We start from the raw sequence: 17,267 nt of genomic DNA on the forward strand, positions 1-17,267 counted from the left end.
GTACACTGGTTGATAAAGAGATAGTAGTATACTCGTAACAATTAGGATGACACTATGACGGTATAAAGAATGAAAAAAAAACCACGGTTAGGTGGTAGGTATATAATAATAAATAATACAATTCTGGTCGGACGGACTGCCTGCCGTGTGCCGACACAGAGGTAGCCACAGCCGTGAACTACCGCACTGTACACTGGTTGATAAAGAGATAGTAGTATACTCGTAACAATTAGGATGACACTATGACGGTATAAAGAATGAAAAAAAAACCACGGTTAGGTGGTATATATTATAATAATAATACAATTATGGATGGACGGACTGCCTGCCGACTGCCGACACAGAGGTAGCCACAGCCGTGAACTACCGCACTGTACACTGGTTGATAAAGAGATAGTAGTATACTCGTAACAATTAGGATGACACTATGACGGTATAAAGAATGAAAAAAAAACCACGGTTAGGTGGTAGGTATATAATAATAAATAATACAATTCTGGTCGGACGGACTGCCTGCCGTGTGCCGACACAGAGGTAGCCACAGCCGTGAACTACCGCACTGTACTGTGTCTGCTGCTAATATAGACTGGTTGATATTTAAAGAGATATTAGTAGTATACAACAATACTATACTGGTGGTCAGGCACTGGTCACCACTCCTGCAGCAAAAGTGTGCACTGTTAATTAATATAATTGTACTCCTGGCTCCTGCTAACAACCTGCAGTGCTCCCCAGTCTCCCCCACAATTAATTATAAGCTTTTAATTTATACATTGATGACTGTGCAGCACACTGGGCTGAGCTGAGTGCACACAGACTGAGTCACACTGTGTGACTGACTGTGCTGTGTATCGTTTTTTTTTTCAGGCAGAGAACGGATATAGCAGAGAGAAGTGAACGGATATATTATATTAAATAAAAGTTAACTAGCAACTGCACTGGTCACTGACTGTGGTAAACTAACTCTGTCTGCGACTCTGCACAATCTCTCTCTATCTAATCTATCTCTATTCTAATGGAGAGGACGCCAGACACGTCCTCTCCCTATCAATCTCAATGCACGAGTGAAAATGGCGGCGACGCGCGGCTCCTTATATAGAATCCGAGTCTCGCGATAGAATCCGAGCCTCGCGAGAATCCGACAGCGTCATGATGACGTTCGGGCGCGCTCGGGTTAACCGAGCAAGGCGGGAAGATCCGAGTCGCTCGGACCCGTGAAAAAAAACATGAAGTTCGGGCGGGTTCGGATTCCGAGGAACCGAACCCGCTCATCTCTAGTCTCTATAGCAGAAGTCTGGAGACAGGAGCTGGAACCTGGAAGACAACCACAGGAGAGAGACAAACTGGAACTAGGTTAGACAACCAAAGCACTGACGCCTTCCTTGCTCAGGCACAGCTTACTTATACCTGCAGCAAGGAAGGGGTTGGCTAGGCAATTATGCAAATCAACAATACAGACAGCAGATTGGTGGAAATGATCAGATGACAAAATCCAAGATGGCTGCGCCCATGCAGACACTTGGAGGGAAGTTTGGTTTGTAATCCATGTGAGAATTGAAACAGTAATGGCGACGCCGGCCACAGGAGACAGGAGACGCCAGACTGACAAGCGCACATTTAACCACGCGGGCACAGCGGAGGCCGCGGCTGATGAAATCACCACTCTGACATTCTGCATGTGGAAACTCAGGAACAGCGGGATCCGGTCCTGGACCGCTGAGCCAGCCTTAGGAGGCATCTGAAGGGTAAGTAATGGCGTCCAGATACCCGGATCGTGACACTGGAAAAGCGAATGAAGGGTTCCATCCACAAGTCCCACATACTTAGCGGAATCGCTCCATCTTAACTCCTCCTTCAATTTCTCCAGCTACTTCTGCAAAAGCCTGATGAGGGTAATGACCTGACTCAAGCTGGCAGTATCTGAACTGACGTCATGTGTGGCAAGTTCGAAGGGTTGGATAACCTTGCACAAGACAGAAAGCATGAGTCAGGTGCATTCCCCCTTCTTTGCCTGTATCGTAGGTGGATGTATAGGCTTGAATGGCCTTTTGCTACTCCTCCATACTCTGAATTATATAGAGTGTTGAATTCCACCTCGTTACCACCTCTTGCTTCAGGTGATGGCAGGGCAGGTTCAGGAGTGTTTGCTGGTGCTCCAGTCTTCGGCACGCAGTGGCTGAATGTCAAAAGTGGCTCATATTTTTGGGGCCACGGACAGCATCTCCTGCACGCCCCTGTCATTTTTCAAATAATTCTGTACCACCAAATTAATTGTATGTGCAAAACATGGGACATTCTGGAATTTGCCCAGATGTAATGCATGCACAATATTGGTGGCGTTGTCTGATATCACAAATCCCCAGGAGAGTCTAAGTGGGGTAAGCCATTGTGCGGTGATGTCCCTCAGTTTCCGTAAGAGGTTGTCAGCTGTGTGTCTCTTATGGAAACCGGTGATACACAGCGTAGCCTGCCTAGGAATGAGCTGGCATTAGTGAGATGCTGCTACTAATGCCGCTGCTGCTGTTGTTGCTGCGGGAGGCAATACATCTACCCAGTGGGCTGTCACAGTCATGCAGTCCTGAGTTTGCCCTGCTCCACTTGTCTACATGTTCGTGGATAAGTGGACACTGGGTGCCACCACATTTTTCAGGACACTGAGGACACTTTTCTTAATGTCCCTGTAGAGTCTGGGAATCACTTTCCTAGTGAAGTAGAATCTAAATGGGATTTGGTACCAGGGACACACTACCTCCATCAATTGTCTAAATCCCACTGCACTAATGGCGGATACCGGATGCACGTCTAACACCAACATAGCTATCAAGGCCTCAGTTATCCACTTTGCAGCAGGATGACTGCTGTCATATTTCATCTTCCTCGCAAAGGACTGTTGGACAGTCAATTGCTTAGTTGAAGTAGTACAAGTGGTCTTCCGACTTCACCTCTGGGATGACGATCGACTCCCAGCAGCAACAACAGCAGCGGCAGCAGCAACAGCAGCAGTAGGCGTACCACTCAAGGATCCTCCGGAGGAATCCCGGTTAGGAGAGGACTCGTCAGTCATGCCAATGACATGGCCTGCAGGACTACTGACGTTCCTGACTGAGGAAGAAATTTACGTTGAGGGAGTTGGTGGTGTGGCTTGCAGGAGCTTGGGTACTAGAGGAAGAAGGGATTTAGGTGTCAGTGGACTGCTTACGCTCTTACCCAAAGTTTCTGAACATGACAATGACTTCTGATGAATGTGCTGCAGGTGACGTATAAGGGAGGATGTTCCTAGGTGATTAACGTCCTTACCCCTACTTATTATGGATTGACACAGGCAGCACATGGCTTGACACTTGTTGTCCGGATTTGTGGAGAAATAATTCCACACCGAAGAGGTGGCGTTTTTGGTCATTTGCCCAGGCATGACAATGGGCTTATTCATCCCACGGACAACAACTGTCTCCCACGGTGCCTGATTTAAACAAACCACATCACCATCAGAATCCACCTCGTCAAATTCCTCCTCAGCGCCAGCAACACCCATATCCTCATCCTGGTGTACTTCAACAGTGACATCTTCAATTTGAATATCACAAACTGGACTGTGGGTGGTCCTTCCAGCACTTGCAGAGGATGTGCAAATGGTGAAAGGAGCCACCTCTTCTCGTCCAGTGTTGAGACGGTCAGGCATCGCAACTGCCGACACCCTTGGACTCTCCTTGGGGATATGTGATACCATCTTAGAACACACAGTTCTTTGCCGTGCTTTTGCCAGCTTAACTCTTATTTTTCTAGCGGGAGGATGAGGGCTTCCATCATCATGTGAAACCGAACCACTAGTCATGAACATAGGCCAGGGCCTTAGCCGTTACTTGCCACTCCGTGTCGTAAATGGCATATTGGCAAGTTTACGTTTTTGTTCAGATGATTTAAATTTCTTTTTTTGAGTCATTTTACTGAACTTTGGCTTTTTGGAATTTACATGCCCTCTACTATAACATAGGGCATCGGCCTTGGCAGACGACGCTGATGGCATTTCATCGTCTATGTCATGACTAGTGGCAGCTGCTTCAGCACTAGGAGAAAGTGGTTCTTGATCTCTCCCTATTTTATCGTCCAAATGTTTGTTCTCCATTATTTTTCTGGAGTTATATAACAATATGCGGCACAGGAGAGAGTACCCCTACACCACACAGGGCAAACCCTGTAAAAATGATTTGGATTAAATATTAATAACCCCTTTATTTGGAATAATAATATACAGCACAGGACAGCACCACTGGACATATACGGCAGTACCCCTGGACTTATACGGCAGTACCACTGGACTGGACTTATACGGCAGTACCACTGGACTTGTACGGCAGTACCACTTGACTTGTACGGCAGTATCCCTGGACTTGTACAGCAGTATTACTGGACTTGTACGGCAGTACCCCTGGAATTATGCGGCAGTACCACTGGACTTATACGGCAGCACCACTGGACTTATACGGCAGTACCACTGGACTGGACTTATACAGCAGTACTAGTGGACTTATGGCAGCACAGGACACTACCACTGGACTTATGGCAGCACAGGACACCACCACTGGACTGATGCAGCACAGGACACCACCACTGGACTGATGTAGCACAAGACGGCACCACTGCACTGGGCTGGACTTAAACAGCAGCACTGGACTTATGGCAGCCAGGACACCACCACTGTGACTGGACTGATGCAGCACAAAACACCACCACTGGACTGATGCAGCACAGGACAGCACTGGAATGACACAAAAAAGCAGGTCGCCACCCACGCGCCACACCACTTTCCCCCACAGACACGTCCTCTCGCTACACTCTCCAGGACTGGAGTGAAAATGGCGGCGATGCGCGGCTCCTTATATGGAATCCAAAACCCACGAGAGTCCGACAGCGGGATGGCGTTTTGCCTCGTTCTGGTTTCCGAGCCTGGTGGGAAAACCCGAGCCGAACTCGGATCCGGGCCAGGGACGTGATGTTCGGTAGGGTTCTGTTCTCAGGGAACCAAACCCGCTCATCCCTAGAAAATATATACAGCGGACCAATAAAGGCTATCACTTTCATTGCAATGTTTTCAAACACAGTGAAGCAAACACATATAGGGCCTAATTCAGCATGGGTTGTAGTTGTGCTAAAATTCTCTAGCATGCAGGGGGACGCCCAGCACGGGGCAAGTCTGCCCCGCATGCTGGGCTCTCCACCCACCCCCCACCCCCGCTATCATGCGAACGCTTCACTGAGCAGCAAAGTGCACAGCCACCGCGGCCCACTCCACAAACAGTCCAGACACGCCTGCGTTGTCAGGACTGCGCCCTCCCCCCAACACCACTCTGAAACACCAACTCGACGCCCTTTCCCGTCCCGCGAACGCCTCTGCCAATCAGGCAAATGCATCCGCATATGTGAGATGCCGTTGCATCTCACTGTATGCGCACGTGCAGTGCGGCTTCTGCACGTGCACACACTGTAAACGGACTTCAGCATGCCAATGCATCACAGATACGTTCCATGCTGAATTGGGCCCATAGTACATAACCATACCATTACTGTACGTAGTGATTGCTCCCCTTTTGTTTTATTCTTGTTCTTTTACTTCTTCTACTTATTATTATTATTATTATTATTATTATTACTATTCTTATTATCATCATTATTATTGTTGTTGTTGTTGTTATTAGCATTATTGTTATTTTTATTACTATTATTATTATTATTATTATTGTTGTTGTTGTTGTTGTTGTTGTTGTTATTATTATTATTATTATTACTATTGTTACTGTTATTATTATTATTACTATTGTTACTGTTATTATTATCATTGCTATTGTTGTTGTTGTTGTTGTTGTTGTTGTTATTATTATTATTATTATTATTATTATTATTATTATTATTACTACACAGTATACTCTGCATATTGAGAGAAACAAGCAACGGTAACAACACAATTGCTATATTTCAACCATATTTGTACCGTATTCTAAAATGCAGGACAATCTGTTTAAATTTCTGTAATTGTTATATTTTATAATTTGCTGACACATTATATAACTTTTAGGTTTTATAGACTTCATAGTGGAGCCAACATTCACACTTCTAATGGACTCAACAGAGAAAATTGTTATTCCTCTTATAGAGGATGCTACAAAATCTGATCATTCAGTCTACAATAAATCCAGGTTTGTCAGTTTCATTTGTTTTTTGCCATTGTTAGTATTGTTTACCGGTGGAAAAGAGGAAAATGCTATTCTTAAACATTGCTGCCCCCTAGTGACAGCTTTGTATATTCATGATGGTATTTTGTAGCAGTAAAATTGCGCTGAAGGAAAGTCTTTAAACCTGCTGTAAGTATCCTTCAAAAACGAATTATTCTTACTGTGCCAGTAAACTGTTTCAATTCAACTTTTGTTATTTTATTTAAAAAAATATGAAGGCTTGATTAAAATGAAACTAAAGATGTATCTACACAAGTAAATATTACAAACTATAACCCGCTGAGTTATAAACGTATATATTAATTAATATATAATCATTATTATATGCTACCATGTTTTATTAACATGACAATTAAACACATGTACACAAATGTTCATATTGGTGCTTAGCAGCAAGTACAATTTCCGCTAAACTGCAAATATGACATTTCAAGATATGAAACATGCAGGTAAAATATATTGTTTAGTGTTACACTAACACTCCAGTTGCATTAGCAAGTAAGGAATGATCTCCCAACTCCATTACAGACAGCTCCCACATATTTAGGTCAGTGTCCTGCCTGGATCTAATGCAGATCAATAAGCTTAGACTGCAGTGATTTGAGCTGCTGGGACATCACTGATTCTGCCACTGTGTAGAATCCACCAGTTCAATTATGAAGAGCAAGACTGCCAAGCCGTCAGTCACTTTTATCTGCAGCTCTTCCCTCCTAATAAAGTAATCTTCTGCTGTGAATTCAAAGAGAGCAGAATAGAATTATAGGAACCATGCATTTATTTTAGGTATATAGGGCCTACTTCAGCATGGATCGTTATTCTGAGAAATTGCATTGGTCTGCGAGTAGAAAGGCGCCGCTTCGACAGGAAGAAAAAATGCCTTGTGCAAGTTTGCAAATGCATCGCAGATCGCAATACATTCGCAGATGCATACACTATTTCCAGAACATCAAAGATTTTTTGCCATCTGAGCAAATATAAGTAGGTCTGAGGCTGCAACTAATCTGCGACCCAGAAAACGGCAGGTTTCCGCCCAGAAACGCTGACTTCCTGTCAGTCAAGCAGCGGCTTCATTGCGATTACGATCTGTATGCAATTTCTGTCACTATTACCCCTCACACATGCACGATGCGACCGCTACACATGCGCATTTTTTGATAATCGCTCAATTTGCGAATTCTCTGAATAGCGATCCATGCTGAATTAGGCCCATAGTTCAGTACATTAATGCACAATCTTTGTTATACTTTAAGATCAATTTATTTGCTTTTTCACTTTATGTTTTTGTTAGTAACATAGTAACATAGTATCTAAGGTTGAAAAAAGACAATTGTCCATCGAGTTCAACCTATTTGTGGTCTCCTATGCACGATTATTTTGTAGAAAATTTTGACTGAAGTTGATGACTGCCGTTACGTTTTACCTCTCTTTTTTATAATAACCATAGTGCGTGACTATGCTCCGTAACCCTGCATATCCTTATCCATTAGGAATTTATCTAACCCATACTTAAAGGTGTTGACTGAGTCGGCCATTACAACTCCCTCAGGCAGGGAATTCCAAACACGTATCGTCCTTAGCGTAAAAAAGCCTTTACGCCGTATTGTGCGGAATCTCCTCTCCTCTAACCTGAGCGAGTGTCCACGAGTTCTCTGTGTTGATCTAACAAAAAAAACAGGTCCTGCGCAAGATCTGTATAATGTCCCCTTATATATTTGTAAATGTTGATCATGTCCCCTCTTAATCTCCTCTTTTCCAGTGTAAACATGCCTAGTCTTGCAAGCCTTTCCTCGTATTCCAGCGTCTCCATACCCTTAATTAGTTTGGTCGCCCGCCTTTGAACCTTTTCTAGCTCCAGGATATCCTTTTTGTAGTAAGGTGCCCAGAATTGTACACAGTATTCAAGGTGTGGCCTCACAAGTGATTTATATAACGGGAGTATAATACTCTCATCCCTAGCATCAATTTCTTTGCTGCAGTCCTACTTTGGGTACTACTGCTTAGTTTGCTATCTATGAGGACACCTAAGTCCTTTTCCAGTACAGAATCCCCTAATTTTACCCCATTTAGTAGGTAGGTGTTATTTTTGTTCTTGTTACCACAGTGCATTACCTTACACTTGTCTGTATTGAAGCGCATTCTCCATTTCGCTGCCCAAGCTTCTAATTTAACTAAGTCGTTCTGAAGCGACTCAGCATCCCCTTCCGCATTTATAACTTTACACAATTTGGTATCATCTGCAAAAATTGACACCATGCTCTCTAGACCTTCTGTTAGGTCATTAATGAAAATATTGAACAATAGCGGTCCTAATACTGAGCCTTGCGGCACACCACTTAGCACTTCAGTCCAAGTCATAGGCGTGCGCAGGGGGGGTGCCTGGTGCGCACAGGCACCCCCTAATGTCTAGCACCCCGATCTCACATGCCTAATGCAGTGATCGCCGAGCAGGCTGATTACTGTCTCCTCTGCGCTGCACCCTCTCAGGACTGCATTACTGACCTGACGCCTGGGTTAATCAAGGGTGCCACTGCCACTGTATTTCAAACTCACGGGTTCACCTCCATGTACAATAACAGCGTGATGTGACGTGATGACGTCATGCTGCTCGCACGCCCACCCGTCACACGCCCACCTCTCTCCTTCTATTCTATGCCAACGCTAGCCACTGATGAGGATCAGCATGCAGCCAGCGTTCAATACTGGCAGGCGGTCGGCAGCAGCATTGACACGTCACTCGTTTTTCCAGCAGCAGCAGTACTAGTCTGCGACTGTCAGTGTCAGTGAGTGACTGACTTGTAAGTAAGCTGCTGCAGCTTGCAGGGGAAAGTGAGGGGGAGCCAGACCAGGCTGAGGAGGAGCACTGTAATTGCAGTGAATGCCATCAGGGGTGTTTGTTTGGTGCACACCCACTGGCGTATCTATAATGGGTGCACACGGGCAACTGGGTCCAGAGGGGGCCGACACCGCACACACTGCACCCATTTCTCCTATACTTACCTTTCCGGCATCCATCGCTGACCGTGTGTGGGCCCCATCCTCTCCCATAGCCGTCACCGCTGCTGCTAGCGCACTGAGCGCTAGAGACTATGGAACAGTGCCAGAGTCTATAGCGCATGCGCAGGACTCCGGAAAAATGGCGTGGCGGCCATTTTTCGGAGTCCTGCGCATGCGCTGTAGACTCTGGCACTGTGCCAGAGTTTCAGCGCTCAGAGCGCTAGCAGCAGCAGTGACGGCTACAGGAGAGGAGGGGGCCCACACACGGAGTCTGCACATGGGTCCCCTCCTTTCTAGAAACGCCGCTGTGCACACCACAACATCTGACAATGCATCTGCATTATTAGGATTGGTACAAGGGTGGATATTGTATATTGCGTTGACCGTCAATAGATGATGCTAGACACGCCCAAAAGGCGGTGCTAGACACACCCCTCCGACAGTGCACCCCCTAATAAAATGTGCTGCGCACGCCTATGGTCCAAGTTGAAAAAGATCCATTAACCACAACGCGCTGCTCCCTATTATCTAACCAGTTTTTGACCCAAGTGCATATTGTGCTTCCTAGCCCTGATTCTTGTAGCTTGTAGATAAGTCTCATGTGTGGCACAGTGTCGAATGCTTTGGCAAAATCTAAAAAGATTGGCAAAATCTAAAAAGATTACATCCACCTCTTTACCCTGATCTAGGTTTGCGCTTACTGTTTCATAAAAGCCAAGTAAGTTGGTTCTTTTTGAATTACCCATGTGAATTGTATTGCTGTTTCTGATGTATGCTTATGGTTTAAGTGCACATTGCATTCAACTCAATATCATAACTATAGTTAGTATCTCCTTTATTTACACTGTAAGTAATGTATTCTTGACATAAACAAACTTTGTGTGTAGTTGTTTCATACAATTAAAAAAGATGGAAAACTATCCGCACCCATGTAAGCAGTAGAGTTGGAAACAGTTTGTACTGATACCATCCTTGAAACTAGTATCAAAGAGTGATAGAAATGAGATTAGGGGGTAAATAAAAATTTATAACCAGTGTAATTTTCACACTTTGCATTTCTTAGGCGGATTTAGTATGAATTACCTACAATCAAAATTCCGATGGTCAAAATACCGACAACAATTGGCCGACGGTCACAATACCGACAAGGTCAAAATACCGACATTTAAAATTTCGACGGCTCAAAATGTCGACACGCGTATTTCATTGGATTTTTATGTATGTTGACAAAGGTCGACATGGACACTGTATAAGTGTAACACGTCCCCTTGCATGGCTTGCTGTGCTCGCCATGCTTTGGGCACGGTGCCTCGCTGCGCTCGACACACTATTAATTCCCCCTCCAAGTCCGCTGGGATAGTTAAGAATGATCAAGTCAGTTTCGATGAAAAAATCATGAAAAATTCATGTTGAGTTTTTGACCTGTCGACATTTTAAATGTCGGTATTTTGACCATGTCACGATTTTGACCTTGTCGGTCAATGGTTGTCGGGATTTTGATTGTATGTAAATTGACCGCATTCCCTTTAGGCAATGTATGTGAGCGCGCTCTAAATTAGCAATTGTGCATGGAACATGCCTCTGTCCTAATATCCAGCCAACAGCTCCTTTATATTAAATACTACTGGTTGGTAAAGCAAACAAGTTAAAAAAAAAATCAAATAAAAAGTATATTTAAGACAAATTCAATTCTGTATTCCACTACAACTGTTTAGGTATATGTCTAGTTTTCTTACATGGTAAATACATTCCTGTTTATATGTACGTAGTGACATAAAGCAATATATAATACTGAGTAGTATCCTAAGTTTATTTTTGTATGGTTGTCTTAAGAGGCCCATACATCTGCAATTAATTGTGGCAATTCCCTGTTTTGTCGTTGACTGAGTCGGAATATTGGAAAAAATCCAACATGTTGGAAATTCCCAATTCACCATTTCTGACCCAAAAATTATCAGAATCTGTGAGTCAGGGATTTTTAACATGTAGAATTTTGCCGATATGCCGATAAATCACAGATTATCAGAGTTCTCCATCGGCAGAGCAGGGAATTGCCTCTTACGTGTATGACCCGCATTGGATATTATATTTAACTTGTTTATGTCTTCTGTAGCCTAAATCATTCTGAAGTTGGGCGCGGTGCTGATATACAGAAGAGACCCACTGTGCGGACGTCACAAACAGACGGAGGGTCAACATTGGATTACTCTTTGGCAACTGTGGACTTGCAAACTTTCAAAAAGGATTTGGTTGAAATCATTCAGCAAAATAAAGAAAGATGGAAAGAGCTGGCAGTACAAGGTACTATTGTTAGCAATGGGCAATAAGAAAAGGATATTGCAATTTGACTGGTGATCTTAGTATACATCACCACATTCTAGACTAGCTGTTGACACAAGTAGGTAGGCCATTTTTGGAGTATGCACGTGTTATGCCAGATATTGATGGTTCGGTGGGTGACAGTTCTCTTCCTAAGAAGGTCGGAGCTCACGATGATCTTCTAGGCAATGACCCTTGTACACCCCATGTTGAGACTTATAGAACTCTCCAGCAGGTCTTGTAGCCTATAATAGCCGCTTTTCCCTTAAGGCGCAATGTGCCTACAGGTACTGGGATGCCACCAGGACTTACGCCACTACAGGTAGTACAAGCTCAACCAGGAGTGACCCGAATCAATGCCGGTAGGTGAAAACATAAAGTAACACAAGAGAAGTAGACAAGAGAAGAACGGGGCAAAGGGAAGGCAAACAAAGGAGACCAGGAGGATACCGAGGATTGAGTAAAGAATTAACAAACAAGTCTGAGAGAATAAAGAAGTAACAGAGACAATACACACGGGGTACCCACAAACAGGGGAATACCTCCTGATAAGGAGGAACAATTAACAACTACTATCCACTAGTACACAAGTGTAAAGTAGAGAAATAAGTATATAGGAAATAAAAATATTTCGCGCTAATTAGCACTTTTAACTATAATGCTAAATCTGGGCTGAACACAGGAACGCTGCTGGAACTTAGACACAATCAAAAACAGGAGGAGTTATCCACAGGCTAAGATAGTTCCAAGGGACAAGGGCTGCTGCTGCAACTAGTTACTATGACCAGCAGGGAGAGAAAGGCAGGAACAGAATATAAAGGAGGCATAAGCCAATAGATTGCCAGGCACAGCCAAGCGTCCCTAAATGATAAACTGCGTGCAGCTGTCCCACTGCACGCTCACAGGATGCTGCGCAAGCCCCCTTCCGCCAGCCTCCCTGGTTGTTAGGGAGCCAGTGGCCGGCGAGCTACAAGCGCCCCCGGTCACCAGGGAAGGGGTGGCAAGGGAGCAGAAGTTCACAAGTGTCTGGTAGCTTAGCAACGACCAGACGCTGTGGGAGTAACGGGCCGCAGCGGTTTTCGTGACAGCATAGAGTAATAACAGGGCCAATTAAATTGATGGCTCTTGCCATTAGTAAACATGCATAAACAATAGAATGACTAAAGTATACTGATTAAATAGGTTTCATTGCTGACAAGTTGAATTTAATAAATAATAATGTATATATAGTAAACACTCTTATTTTGCAGAACTAAAGGAAAATGTTTTGGGGGAATATGACTTCCAGTTTTGTGTTATTTGTAGAATAGACCTATATCTGGTCAGAAGGTCGACAGTAACAATGCTGACAGTATCAGTGTCGACATGAATGTCAACATGGTTCAAACTGTTGGTAGGCACTATGTCTACATCCTCAGAATGTCCACATGTTCACAGTGTTGACATTTAAACTGTTGCCATGGGAAATATTGACATGCTGAGGATGTTGACGGTTAGTGTTAGGTGCTGTTTGGAGGGTTAGGCTGCAGAGGGGGGAGGTTATGGTTAGGCACCAGGGGGAGTGCTAGGGGTAAGGGGTTTAATATTCACTGTGCAGACATCACTCATTAACACGTGACAGTTGGGGCCAAGAAGAAGATGCTGGAGTCCCTGTAACCTCCGGGAGAAGATAAGACACCGCTAGACTACCAGGGACCGTTTGTTGACATATCATCCATGTACACATGAGGAATGCCGACATGCTGAGCATGCCGACATGGTGACTGTTGGCTTTAAAGCTAAGTGGTAAAGATGTTAAAGAGTTAAAGATGGCAAGTGCATCTCTTCGCCCACTTTGGTAGCCGTCAGTAGTGTTGGGTGGCGGGTTATAGCCAAGTCCGATAATTGATCACTAATTATATGTTTCTCTGAGGTATTCACCTTTTAGGAATAGCTAATGTATTATGACTCCATCCAGTGTATCAGCAGAGCAGGTGACTGGGACTACTGAACAAGGATGTGTAACCTCACTGGATGCATTGATGATTAATAATGTTCAAGGATAATCTGTTTAAACAGACAACTAAAGCTGGGTACACGCTAGATGATTTTTTTTGAACCATGCGGATGATAACGACACATCGTTACAATAATAGTCCAGTGTGTATGCACAATACCATTAACGATGTGCACTCCTGCAGGTCGTTAGCGATATTGACTATCATGCAGGTCAGTCTGACAATATTGTCAGAAACTACATGCTCGGGGTTTGTGCAGGATGATGTCACTGATTGATATCGTTAGCGATATTGTTCAGTGTGTATGCACTAAGTCATTTGCCCGGGAGTTAAAGGGCAAACATCGACATGTCATGGAGCATATCATCTAGTGTATACCCGGCTATAGTGCTAAAAGGCATGGCCTTGAGCAATTGGAATAAATAACACATAACCTTCATTATTTTCTGTGGTCTTCTGTTGCTTTCATCATATCAGGATAATTTCCACACCATTCATTGGGTACTCCTGGTTACCTACACTACCTGGACAAAAAAAAACTAATACAAGCCATTACTAAAGGACCAATGCTCTATTTATTTATTTATTTATTTTTATTTAAGGGTTTTTAATTAACTACGACTCTTATGAATCTGCACTGCTGAGCGGCCATCTTTCTGATTTTGTCTTTGCCCATGAGGTCCTTCTAACCCACAGTTGTGTTGAATGAGGAGCAAGACTATCCTTTCATTAAGCACAGGGTCCTGACCTGTTTCTGATTTAGGAACACTATTATTACACTAATGTAGGGCCCAGGGGCGGATTTAGGGGTGAGGGCGCTCCTAGGCACAACAGTAACCGCCGCCCCCGCCTGCCTATTTTTAGTATTTTTGTTGATTGGTTATAAGCCCTCATTTGATGATAGCCAATTAAATAGAATAATAATAAAAAAACGCAACTATGACTTTTTTATATTTTTTTTATACATATTTACTAAGCAGGACAGCTTACAGGGGCAGTATGTGCAGTGTCTTACCCATTTGTACTCCATTCAAGTTGGCATATGGTATAGTACAGTGGAAATATTTTGCAGTTACTGGTACATTTTGGGCTGATGTTACCAACACAAGCATCCAAGTGGCACCCCCAAATAAGTGCCGCCCCTAGGCACATGCCTCACGTGTCTAATGGGTAATTCGCCACTGGTAGGGGCCCTACACATTTCTATCAAGTACCAGCCAATCAGCTCCGGTCATTTTTCAAAACACAGCCTGTAACATTGCAGTTACTTTATCTCTGGTAGTTTATCACAGTCCAAGACTTAGTACATCTGCCCCTTCATATGACACTACAAACCAGTGGTGGGATACATGCATGCACTTCATTTAATAATTACATATATTATCATGCATAGTAAAAGGACTCTGCTTAGCTAATGATGATTATTAGCATTCTTTTATAAGTGCTCCAAACATTTTTTAGTTTGTTAAGGAGACATTCTGTGTATGGAGGACTCTGATCCTGGTGCAGGCATTTGCGGATGTAGAGCAAATGGGGTGTGGTATGCAAGGTCGACAGTAACTAGGTCGACCACTATTGGTCGACAGTAACTAGGTCGACAGGGTCTCTAGGTCAACAGGTCAAAAGATCGACATGAGTTTTTTATGGGGGGTTTTGTTGTTTTCTCCGTACAGTGACCGAGAACCCCAATTAGTGCACTGTGTCTCCTCGCATGCGGGCAAGGTTACTATTCCCAATCATAGTCCGCGTGGATCGTTAAGTATGAAAAAGGTCAAAAAAACAAAAAACAAATTTGAAAAACTCATGTCGACCTTTTGGCCTGTCGACCTAGAACATGTTGACCTAGAGACACTGACGATCTAGAAACCCTGTTGACCTACTTATTGTCGACCAATTGTGGTCAACCTAGTTACTGTTGACCTAGAGACCGGATCCCGAGCAAATGATGGAGTGTTAGCATCAGACCTACTGTTGAATCTGTGACGCTTCGGCAACGACACTCCGGTACCCAGTGTAGCTATGCCAGCGGATTCTGCTGGGGGTATTTTCTGCTGCTTGATAAAAGGCCCAGAAGGAGATCTGAAGCCAATTACTAAAGTCTCTTTTGAGGATGCAGTATTGGTGGAAAAGACATGACCGGCTGAGGAAGATAGAAAAGATGCTTCACACCACAGTTACCCAATACTGACTTCCAGGGAGGGAATTAGTCATGAGCACTTAACAGCAGTGCAGGACATTGCCAGTGCAGGAACCTTATAAACGGTGAGGAAGGTGTTTACAGCGACCAAGGGGAGATGTATCAAGCCTACCAAAGAGTGGAGAAGTGGACAAGTTGATCAGCTTCTACCTATCATATTATAGAATGTACTTGATAAATGCTACCTCAAAGCTGAATAGTTACTATGTGCACTGGTGTCAGAAGGGGGGTGCGGGGGTGCGGCCCGCACCGGGGTGTCACCCGCCGAGGGGTGGCACCAAAGTGACTGCTCCTGCTCAGTGACAGGAGCCAGGTGCTGCACTGTAACATAACAAGTGCAGCACCCGGCTCCTGCCACTGAGCAGGAGCCAGCACTGCAGCAAGTGCACTCTCAGGGGCAGCCCGCTACTCCCGGACCCCCGGCATGATGAAAACAGGGGGTCGGGATGGCTAGCCATGCCCCCGTCCCACGAAGACACGCACCTTTTTTTAAAACCCTCCGCACCTGGTGTAAAGGGGCTGAGCGACGCCTCTGGCTGTGTGGGCAACTTTTACACTTCTCCATTCTTTAGATGTATTTGATACACTTCCCCCCTAAGTGTTGCATTATCATGCAGGGTGATTTGAGTGGAGGATGGGGGGAAGTGAGGGGGGGAGGGGGAGCAGCCTAGTGCTTTAGAAGTGCTAGGGATGCCATTGAGAGATATGGTCACGTTTTCTATTGTGGCATGAGTACGGCAATTTACATTGGCCCTGCTACTTCCTGGCATGAGAAGAAGTTTATCGTGGTGCAGAAGATGATGTTGTTTGTTCCTGCTGACCACAAATAATATCTATGATAAAATCACCATATTTAGAGTAATACTTTGGCCATGGCCCTTAAAACACCAAACCACTTACTACCACACAAATCTTTTTACCGCTATGGTTTGGCCACGTGCCGCGGTATACTTGTTAGGCATTTGGAGGGTTGACATCTCAACCATCTAATAGGAAAAATTTGCTAAGCATGTGCACCTAAGTAAGATGTAGACCAATCTTGTGTCCCGTAACAAAGCCAGCATGTGGTATGATTGCAGTCCGTTGCCTAACATGTGTATTTAGTATTATTATGATATGGTTGCCAATGTACAAGCCAATTTTAATAATTCCAAAGTAAGACAGAAAGTTTCATTCTGCTGGTAGCTGGCTGGTTTTACACGTCATGAAGTCTGGATTGCAAACAGCTCAGATCAGATGTCGCACATATCGACTTTTCCAAATCAAATCAAATAACTAAAGCTAGTCAGATATTATTAACCTATTGTAAGTTCTACAAATTATACTGCCAATAGTAAATGTTCACAGACTTGACTTATGGTTTCAACCTTTCCTGGCATTTTGGCTCTTTTATTGACATGTATGCCAAGTCCTAATTTTATCAACCAAGCTGGTCAAAAATACCTGCCAGATGGTATGCAGTCAGGACCGTCACCATTTATGAGGTTGAAATTAACAGTGCCGTCAGCACTGGTTAAAATGTTGACATCATTG

General features: G+C 44.1%; 1 protein-coding gene across 3 annotated transcripts in view; it reads left to right on the top strand.

Moving 5' to 3' along the window:
* Window positions 1–17,267, top strand: part of PDE1A (phosphodiesterase 1A) — a 557,427-nt gene that overhangs the window by 503,942 nt on the left and 36,218 nt on the right. For all 3 annotated transcript variants that reach the window (XM_063933325.1, XM_063933326.1, XM_063933324.1), the window contains exons 12-13: window positions 6,071–6,191; window positions 11,335–11,522. In XM_063933325.1, the coding sequence (XP_063789395.1) occupies window positions 6,071–6,191; window positions 11,335–11,522 (309 nt within the window). The remainder of the gene's footprint in view (window positions 1–6,070; window positions 6,192–11,334; window positions 11,523–17,267) is intronic.

The sequence above is a fragment of the Pseudophryne corroboree genome, chromosome 7, assembly GCF_028390025.1.
Source record: "Pseudophryne corroboree isolate aPseCor3 chromosome 7, aPseCor3.hap2, whole genome shotgun sequence".
Classification (NCBI taxonomy): domain Eukaryota; kingdom Metazoa; phylum Chordata; class Amphibia; order Anura; family Myobatrachidae; genus Pseudophryne; species Pseudophryne corroboree.